The 11,021-nt window shown below is 40.9% G+C and overlaps 1 protein-coding gene across 3 annotated transcripts in view; it reads right to left on the reverse strand.

Annotated features, from left to right (window-relative positions):
- The window catches only part of ppp2r3b (protein phosphatase 2, regulatory subunit B'', beta), a 27,624-nt gene extending 17,988 nt beyond the window's left edge, over positions 1 to 9,636 (reverse strand). For 2 of the 3 annotated variants that reach the window (XM_054786615.1, XM_054786617.1), the window contains exons 1-2: positions 9,445 to 9,636; positions 8,594 to 8,968 (exon numbers count right to left, since the gene is read on the reverse strand). In XM_054786615.1, the coding sequence (XP_054642590.1) occupies positions 8,594 to 8,950 (357 nt within the window). In that variant the 5' untranslated portion in view covers positions 8,951 to 8,968; positions 9,445 to 9,636. The other variant, XM_054786616.1, reaches the window with a different exon arrangement.
- Between the last annotated feature and the right edge of the window lie 1,385 nt (positions 9,637 to 11,021).

Below are 11,021 nucleotides of genomic sequence, written 5' to 3' on the forward strand. Positions count from 1 at the left end.
ACCGGTCACTAGTGTTACTGTAATGTTTGGTGTGACACAAGCACCAGATTTGATCGCCGAAACAACAGGTTTTATTGCAGGTTTGAATTACCTCACAACAGGCACAATAATCCCCAATAAAAATGCGGGCTCCCTTTGAGACTGTTACCTACGCAAAGCTGAAACTCAACTCTGAACCCCCAAGGTCACTTCCTGTCCGCTACTCTTTCAAGTCCCCTAGGAAACCCATTTATATTAACACACACGAGCACAAGTCTTATTTATGTCTTAAATGGCTTTTTTCTAGGAGATTAATGAAGAATTTATCTGGCAGTCTAGCTATCTACTAATGTAAATTCCGGACTATAAGCCGCTAATTTTTTCACATGCTTTGAACCCATGCTTTGAACTGATGCGGCTTATTTATGTCTATAAAAACTACGGCTCCAATGCTGCTTCGAGTGCAGCTTCAGACAATAATTAATTGGACTAGTCGCTAATATCACGTTTTGAAGTCTTACGCAGCGATCGTGTTTTGATCTGACTAATCTTAAGTAACTTTCATCAAGTGATCATAGAGATCAGCTTCTTCTTGGACTGCTCGGACAGCAGGAGCTGTTGAACTCAGATGGAAAAAAAAAAGCGTCTCACGTCTGTCATCTTAGCTAACGAGTGATGATGGGAACATGGAGTGTAGGTAGGATTGCAAAGTTCATAATATGTGATGAATAGGATGAATAAATTAAAAGAAAAAGATTGTACATGTAAAAGATTGATGCATAAAATTATTTTTCCATTTGATAAGTATGACAGTAACTTACGACAATAACTTTTTAATATCCATCCATTTTCTTCCGCTTACCCGGCCGGGTCTGTGTCGCGGGGGCAGCAGTCTCAGTAGGGAAGTCCAGATTTCCTGGCCTCCAACCACCTCTTCCAGTTCCACCGGGAGGACACCAAGGCGTTCCCTGGCCGGCTTTGAGACATAATACCTCCAGCGTGTCTTAGGTCTGCCCCGGGGTCTTCTCCCGGCTGGGTATGCCTGGAACACTTCACTAGGGAGGCATCCGGGAGGCATCTGGACTAGATGCCCGAGCCACCTCAACTGTCCGAGCTCCTAACCCTATCTATCGCTTAGGGTGAGTCCAGCCACACTATGGAGGAAACTCATTTCCGCCGCTTCTATCCATGATCTCGTTCTTTCGGTCACAACCCAAAGCTCATGACCATAGGTGAGGGTGGGAACATAGATCGACCGGTAAATTGAGAGCTTTGCCTTCTGGCTCAACTCTCTCTTCACTACGACAGTCCGGTACAACGACCGCATTACTCCAGACGTTGAACTCCTCCACCTGGGACAAGACCTCACTCACAACCCTGAGGGTGCAATCCACCCTTTTCTGAGTGAGAACCATGGCCTCAGATTTGGAGATACTGAGTCTCATCCTTAAGCTTCACGCTCATCTGCGAACTGCCCTAGTAAACGCTGAAGGTCACAGCCCGATGAGGCCATCAGGACCACATCGTCTGCTAATAGTAGAGACAAAATCCTAAGGCCCCAAACTGGACTCCATTGACACCTTGGCTGCGCCTAGAAATTCTGTCCATGAAAATTATGAACAGAATCGGTGACAAAGGGTAGCCTTGATAGAGGCCAACATTCAACGGAAACAGGCTCGACTTACTGCTGGCAATGCGGACCAGGCTCCTGCTCCAGTTGTTGGACCAAATGGTACGTAGTAGCGCTCCAGCAATCTTGTACTCCCCTAGCACCCACCCCCCACAGGACACCACGAGGGACACGGTCGAATGCCTTTTCCAAGTCCACAAAGGACACGTAGACCAATTGGGCAAACTCCCATCACAAGGTGTGCAAGGGTGTAGAGCTGGTCCAGTGTTCCGCAACCGGGACGAAAACCACATTGTACCTCCTGTAGCCGAGGTTCGACTAACGGTCATACCCTTCTCTGCAGCACCCAGGGAGACTGAGGAGTTTGATCCCCTTATAGTTGAATTCCCCTACACACCCTTGGTCACCCTTCTTGAAAAGGGGGTCCACCACCCCGGTCTGCCAATCCAGAGGTTCTGTTCCCGGCTTCCACGCAATGTTGAAGAGACGTGTCAGCCAAGACAGTCCCTCAACATCCAGAGCCTTGAGGAACCCAGGGCGAAACTTGTCTGGGGAGTGTTTTGACTATCCCAGATACCTCAGCCAGAGTGATGGAACTGTCCGCGGATCTTGTCATCAGACTGGAAGGTAAATCAGTGGCATTGAGAAGTTATAATATTATAAAATTATAATATTATTAGTGATATGGCTTAATTATTGTAAATAATTATAAGGAAAAACGACATGCTAAGCTATACAAGTGTCCACGGGGTTTCCCCTAGAATTTTCTGAAGCTGTGGTGGTGGGCTGCATGGGACTGCTGCCACTGTGTCGTGCCGCTGCTGCGTCTGCAATTTTCTTTTTTATTATGACAAATAATAACTATTTACGACTTATTTATTAACTTATTTATTTTACATTTTTTAAACAGCCAGCAGAACATGGACAGAGAACATGGCAAAACAGTTAATTTAATGGCAAAGTTGCTGTGAGCACTTAAAGTGAGAGTCTAAAATGTTGAGCCTCTTTTTGTTACCTGACCTATTTAGTCCAATAGTACTATGTGACTAGTACAAAGTGCAATATTTTGTACTATTTGACACAAACCTAAATTTAATTTGATGGCTGTTTTATAGTAAAACTAATACACTGGAAAAGAATTATGGCAATGTGAAACAAATGTAATAGATGTAAAATCTAGGTTGATACGTCGATGCTTGTATTTTGAAGCTTATTTTGCCTCCAACAGGAAGTCACTAAGTGCATGTTTTAATGGTGTGTAACTAGACAGTAGTTATGTTGTGGTATGCGGCTTTGCGGTAATGAGGAAATTAATACTTAATACTATGAAACATGTCAACAAACATTTTTTCATAGAAAAAACCCACCTTTGGGTCACAAATTTTATGTCAAGAAAAGTGGTCGACATCGACAGTGGGCATATTTTAATAATAACAACAACAACAACAACAACACGGTGAATCAGGACTTGAGTTGTTAAGTTTCCGTTTTAAAAAAGGCTACTTTTAAATGAAAAATATTAAAATGGCCCCTGCATCCCGTGATTTTTCAGTATCTGGTCCGCAGTGAAAAAAGTGTGCAATGTTATGAATGCAGCCGTGTTATTTTCAACATTCTCTGCAAGTATGAATGTCAAGAAAAAGAGACAACATAAACTCTCAATGACAGCTATCAGAACTTAGGTTTCCTGAGGCCAAATTAGCACACAACACATTCAGCAGACATCATGCATTCATCTAACTACTATGCTTCCCAAGTTATGCTGCTCTTTGTTTTGCCTTCCCTGTGCGAGTTCGGGCTGCCAGCCATTCCACATCTTATTATAGTTGATGGCCGACAATGGAGGAGGGAACGTGGGGGGGGTATGGGGGGAAGAGACAGACCCATCAAATTCAAAGAATAATGTCCGAACCAGTCTGCGCAAGCACCAGGCGAGTGCTGTTTGGGGCAGTCCAAGAAGCGAGCGTCGTCAAAAAAAAAAAAAACATTCCCTTTGGCTCACTGTTGTCCCAAAAGTGACGGCAATTACATCAATTCTTTGCAGAGTTGCTGATCTGACATACGTTGCTTTCCAATGTGCAGGCGAAAGGCCCTAAAAGCCTGCACACAATAGCCACGTAAACAAAGCAATATTTGCTTAATGACCAACAGTGTGAGATGAACTCGCATTATTTTTAGATGACAGGATGCCAAAGAGCATATTTTCCTACACTGGTTTCTGCACTTCCCGTTATCCTTCACGCAGGACACTGCGAGAGCTTGATAAGCTGTTTGCATGACGGCTTTTCATACAAGCCTTCTTTTTAATGGTAATCAATTCAAGCCATACGTGGAGAGGAATGCACAAACATAAGCAGATCACACAAAACTGTCAACTTGTGTGTGCTTGTTTTGGAGCAAACTAAATCTGAAGCATGCACCGTAAACACAAATAGCTAGCGGGCATAATGATGTTGCTTAGTATTAGTACAACAGTACTGTTACTGTTATATGAGCCGAATATAAGGAATGAATACAATAAAAACCTCCCCAGACACTTCATTATTTAATACCCGCACAATATAATGAGGTCCTGTTAATATTGAGAAGTAAAGACAACAACACTCAATGTTAACTTTAATGTCCAGATGAATGCAGCGCTTATGCAATATGAATCACGTTTTATGGCTTTCTTCCTTTGTCACAGAAGCGTATAAAAATGTGTTCCACTATTATAAGACGTAAAAACCAACAAAACACTCAACATAAAAACATGTTTACTTGTCACACAAGTGTGAAAAGAAGTTAACCACTGTCAGTGTTAAAATGTAAAAACAAGCATTTGGTCCTAATTTTAATGCCCAAGTGATGATGATGATATGAATCGCATTGTATAGCATTTTTTAAAAAGTAAAAAAAAAAGTTAATCGCTATTAATATCTCATAAGACATAAAAACAATAAAACAATGTAAACTTTAATGCCCAAATTACAAAGGCCTAATGCAGCGCTTAGAATCCCGTTCTGTCATTCTTGCTTGTCACACAAGTGTAAAAAAGAAAAACACAAAAATAAAACACTGTTTAGTGGTAGTTTAACTACTCTGAAAAAGTTGTGACACCACGTCAGGTTGACGCCCACAACGCTGCTGAATGTGATTTGCACCAAAAACCGGTTCCAGTCATGCTCCCTTGATTACAGAACAGATGTAATTATGAAACACAAACTCTGGAATTAGAAACTTTAAGTTAGAAGGAAATCCTTGCGCTTCTGTTTTCTCTTTAACATGCAAGACACAACTCGCAATGAAGACATGACCAAAAGAGAGTGTTCAATAACCCATAACCCCACCCATAAAGACTTCCGGAATCGGTCAATACTAGCATATGCAGTAGAGGTCTAAGACATGTGAATGAGGTTCCAAATTTAGGTCTCAACAAGGGTTTCAGGGAAGGCCGACGACAGGAACATGACGTGAGCAGGTCAGCTGCTTTGCATTGGTGTTCCCGGCAACTGTCATGTTGGCTTGGCAAAACAATCTTTGTGGTCACCAGCGGAATGACAACACAGACACGTTGCTACAATTATCTCAACCAGGGACACAACAGCTTGGGAAACCATTCATTATCAAAACTGATGATTCTGCTGATTCACTGATTTTCCTTATTAAGAGGTTTGCCAGTGAATCTTGGAGCTGCATCAGCTACAACTAGCTTGCTGCCTAAATGGGCTGCAAAAGATATTGAAACAGGAAGTAAAAGTACACATTGTGACATATATTAACAAAATTAAAAACGCGTCTGGTGGTGGACAATTTTGAAATGATGAATGTCTTCCAATCTTTAATGTGTGTGCAAACACTTTCACTTTGTTTTTTTAGATGTTTTTGTGTGCAAAGTATTTTTTTGAAATTTAAAACAATGTTTTATTTATGGTCATTTAATATTCAACAATATTTGGACTTCAACCACAACATCTGTGGCAAAATAGGTGTTAACTTCATGCGTTATGTCATTGTCAATTGTCAGAAAATGTTGTGAGACTTCACCTCAGAGAGCATTGAAAGTATCAACTGATGTCAGCCGAAGAAGTAGTCTTATACAGTGGTGTGAAAAAGTGTTTTCCCCTTTCCTGATTTCTTATTTTTTGCATGTTTGTCACACTAAAACGTTTTAGATCAAACACATTTAAATATTAGTCAACACAAACACAAAATGCAGTTTTTAAATGAAAGTTTTTATTATTGAGGGAGAAAGAAAACTCCAAACCTACATGGCACTCTGTGAAAAATGTATTGCCCCCTAAACCTAACAACTAGTTGGGCCACCCTTAGCAGCAACAAATGCATTCAAGCATTTCCGGTAGCAGAATTGTTGTAATTCAGACACATTGGAGGGTTTTCGACCATGAACAGCCTTTTTAAGGTCATGCCACAGCATCGCAATAGGATTCAGGTCAGGACTTTGTCTAAGCCACTCCAAAGTCTTCATTTTGTTTTGTCCGGTTTCTGTCCTGCCGCAGAACACAGGGTTCATTTCAACTTGATGTCACAAACAGATGTCCGGACATTCTCCTTCAGGATTTTTTGGTAGACACACTGCCACCACCATATTTTACTGTTGATGTATTGTTTTTCTGAAATGCGGCATTACTTTTATGCCAGATGTAATGGGAGATGCACCTTCCAAAAAGTTCAACTTTTGTCTGGTCAGACAACAGAGTATTTTCCCAAAGGCAATCAGTCTTTCCACACAGGGCCATGTAGGTTTTAATTTTTTTCTCCCTTAATAATAAGTTTCATTTAAAAACTGCATTTTGTGTTCAGTTGTGTTGTCTTTGACTTATATTTAAATTTGTTTGATGATCTGAAACATTCAAGTGTGACAAACATGCAAAAAAATAAGAAATCAGGAAGGGGGAAAACACTTTCACATCACTGGATATGTCTATGTCTTATACTGTATATGGATGCAATGTTGATTGCTACAGGGATTTACTAATAAATTACCATTCTTGTGGCAAAGAGTACAAGCCTCGAACATAAACACAATAACCTCCACAAGCGCTTTTTTGAGGGGATTTTTAAATTTTTTTTATTAAAAGACATACAGTGCTTAAACACCTTCCTGTTCCCTCTCAGTCTCTGTCAAGCATCTTCACAGGGTGAGTAACTTTACTGTATTTTTGTTCTATTTTGTCTCGTCATGCAGTAGCCTGGAACAAATGAATTAAATTCAATTATATCCTATGGAAAAATTGTTTTGAAGTTTTAGTCAATCATCTAATCACAGATGCGGCAGCATTTAATACTTTTAATAGTCTTATAAGCCTCGCTCATATTTCTTACAACACCTTCATCATGTAATTTCATTTATTCATTCACAAGACACTAAAATAACAACACTTAACGGGCATCTATTAGCGCCTGAGTCTCTGGCGACCCCTGACCCCTTTCTTAAAATAGGTAATAGCAGAAGCACATTATAAGGAAATACGACATGCTAAGGTATACATGGGTTCACAGGGTTCCCCTTAGAATTTTCTGAAGCTGTGGTGGCGGGCTGCATGGGACTGCTGCCACTGTGTCGTGCCGCTGCTGCGTATGCAATTCTTTTTTTATGACAAATAACAATTTTTATGACTTATTTATTTATTAACTTATTTATTTTACCTTTTTCAACAACCAGGTGAACATGAACAAAGAACATTGCCATGAAATCAACAGTTTTGCAAATTTGCTGAGAGCACTTAGTGAGTCTAAAATGTTGAGCCTCTTTTTGTTACCCGACTAGTACAAAGTACATTTTGTACTATTTGACACAAACCTAAATTTAATTTGATTGCTGTTTTTGTGTAAAACAAATACATGGGAAATGAAATAAAACTAACACATTTAAATAGTTTTGAAACTAATATGTGCGTAAATAATAAACTATAATCTATGTATCAATCTAGCATATACAGTATATCCATTCATACAATATATTACTTAACATTGTTTTCAACTTAAAAAAAATAATTTATAAGGTGTGTCTGTTTTTATTTTGTAGTGGCGGGTCGCCACAATCAATTACATGTAGAGGAAACCCTGGTCCATATACAAGCCAAGGTCATTACAGTGCACTCATGCTAGAAATATCAATCAAACATCTTCACTGAGCACCTCATAGAGTGTGAGCGCCCTGCCTTGCTTCTTCCCGACAGGGGAATTCTGGGTATTTAATGGCGACATGGGGGGGGGGGGGTTATGAGGCTATGTAGGGGTGTCCGATGTCAAAGTCACAACAGCTGTTGCAGGCTGCATCACCGTGGCATAAATCAAATTTTTTCCACTAATCTGCAGAGGAATGCATCAGTAGTAGGAATCCGTTTTGTTGTCTTTAAATAGAAGCACCCCTCACCCCTCTAATAACCTCACAGTCCCTTTAATATTGAGTCACACGTGGCCGCCACATGACATACTGCATTAGATTAGAGTGCACATATTTTCTAATTGCTGCTGCAGCTCTTCTTAAACTAGGAGTATGACAAAATATCAATATGGCAAAGAGTGCAACATTTGCCGTACCAGGAAGTAGGTCCAAATTTGACTCTACTATCACATGTTTTGATAGAAGTGTTATGCAGCCATCATGTTTTGATCTGACAAATCTTAAGTAACTTTGATCAAATGTAGAATGACTACATCTTCTGCTTGGACATACACCGCGCTAGCTGTTGATCTCGCTGTTGAGACGGCAACATCTCTCTTGCGTTTTTAAGTTCTTAAGTTGAGACTGAGCGTTGAGTTGAGACTGAGCGTTTGTTTTCACTTCCTAACGAAGTCATACAAGACTTTTGCATGTCTTATGAGACTTAAGCTCTGCAAGCATTTTAAAGAGTAACACCGTGAACGTGTTTTGTTGCTTGTTTTGTGCATTTCTTCTGTGATGCCACCCCAAAAGTGTACCACTAGTCAAATGTAATTAAAACTGTCAAAACATGACAATTGAATGAGATGGCATACCTTTTTGGAGCTGACAGACCTCCGTAGTATCCTGCCGTGGGGTCCTGTCACCCTGGTCCCGCCGCTGCATCCCGAGGGCAAGGTGGCGGCCGACGGGGGGCTTAAGGGGGTGTTGAAGGCGGTGGCCTTCTTCTCCGCCACCCAGTTCTTTTGGGACGCCACGTTGTTGTTCTCGTTGAAGGTCAGCGTCCTTTTCGTCATGGCACCCACATCGTTTAGATCGCACTGGTGTCCGACCTTGATGAGGTCCAGGTAGTCCTTTAAGACCGCCTGGGTTTTGGTGTCGCTTAGCCAGGTGAGGAAGAGCTCATCCACCTTCATTTTGAGAACTGGCTGCAGGATCTGGCTTGATGGCATTTTGTAGGAAGGCCTCTCCTAGGTTGCACAAGTGTAAGTACTCATGGAAAAATAAACGTATTTGCAAAAATGTCACATACTCGTGATTGTGGTTGGAGTTTTCAAGGGTATAGAACTGCACTGCATCCTCAAAGAGATTGGTTTTAAATATTTTTAAGCTACAATAACGCAGATCCAGCGCAGTTCTAGAGTGCATATGGGCGGTATGCAAGCATTCGACCTTGTTTCTAGTAACACTAAACACACCAGTCACTAACATTATTGAATTTCAGCGGGCCGTCTGTCAATGCTTTAAGCCCGCAGGCTAGCCTGAGCAAAACCACATAAATATTGGCTATTTTAAACCACCACAGTGCGACATATTATAGTTTAAAACCACGAGATTCACGTCAACTGACAGTTCTGGAATGTTAGAAAAGACATGACGGTTGTGAGAGCAGCTAGCAAAGTTACCATTAGCTAATTAGCTGTATCATGCTAGCTAAGGTACCAACCTGGTGTTTAAAGCACGTACACTCCAACCGCGACGTTACGACGCTACCTTATTCCCTTCATAGGAGACGCTATTTAACATATATTTGGGGTTTTAAAGGAAATACAACCGTAAAATGTTTGGAGTTCATCCCACACAAACAGTGCCGGCTACTCAGTAAGCTACAACTTCTAGAAAATCGCGTTCCCCTGGTAACCACTCCACGGAACTTATCGCGAGACCTTGCACCGGTATGCGGCGTTTACAGACTGCAGCGTCTTGCCCCTCTTGAAAGTTTCCGCTCCATCATCAGAGGTATCATCGCTACTTTCATTATGTTATTCCACATATGGAAAATGTTTTATGCTAAAAACATCCTTCAAAAATACACACGCGCGCACACGCACGCACGCGCACACACACACATACACCCTACTGTATATATAGTATATAAATATTAAAACAAAATTATACTCGTATATCATATAAAATACCAAACTAAAAAACATGTCTTAAAATTCACTGACGTGTTACTTGGAATATAATTTTTCATTCCCTATCTTTTATTGGTTTTGAATGAGTCAAATGCTGTAAACTCAATATTATCTGTCCATTTTCTACCATTTATCCTGTTCAGAATCACAGGCAGTTATTTTTATTACACACTCTGTTATTATATTTCTTAATTATTAAATGTTATTTATTAGGGCCAGAGCACCAGGCGGTGCGAAGGCCCTATTGAAACTGCTATGTTTATTATTATAATTATTATTATATTAGTTTTTTGTTATTCTGCGACTTTCCTCCCATTTTTGAGGGCCTTCATGAAAACTCACTAAAATTTGCCAGCGCGTCCGTTCTGGCGTAAAATTTGATATTTCAGGGGTCCCAAACACAAATTCCCAAAATTCACTCCGCAACGGCCCGTTTAAATAAAATAAAAAAATAAAAAAATAGCCACCAGTTTCATGGATCGTCACGAAATGTGGTGGAGACAACAGTCATGACAGGATGCACAAAAAAGTCTCAAGAACCAATACTCCCAAATGAACAGAGTGTCAGACATTGTGGTCGGCAGCGGCGGCGATTTTGGGGCGAAAGCCAGGGGTTGTATTTCGACAAACTCCTCGGGCACATGTGTCAAACTCGTGCCATGGAGGGCCGAGACGCTGCATGTTTTCTCTCCAACCGGTTTCTTCAGCAGGTGATTTAATTGATGAGCTCCTTCTCTCAAATTGAAGGTGTTGCTCATTAACATTACCTGCTTTAGTGATCGGCTGGAAAGAAAACCCGCATTGTCTCGGCCCTCCATGGCACGAGTTTGACACCCCTGTCCTAGGGACTTTGACCAAATGAGCCCGATGGACCATCAATGGAAACTCGACAGATGGGCGAAGTTAGATTGCGAAGGATTTTAGGCTTAGATGTGGGCGGGGCATTGCGACAAACTTTGATGTTTTGATTCTAACGTCGCTTTGAACGTTGAACAAAACTGTGAACGTTAATAAGTCGGCTCCACATGGTCAGATCTTCATCATAATTGATAAGTATGATCAAGACAACACCTTGAAGCTACACAGTAGTCACTTCCTGAATTTG

The sequence above is a fragment of the Dunckerocampus dactyliophorus genome, chromosome 9 (genome assembly GCF_027744805.1).
Source record: "Dunckerocampus dactyliophorus isolate RoL2022-P2 chromosome 9, RoL_Ddac_1.1, whole genome shotgun sequence".
NCBI lineage: Eukaryota > Metazoa > Chordata > Actinopteri > Syngnathiformes > Syngnathidae > Dunckerocampus > Dunckerocampus dactyliophorus.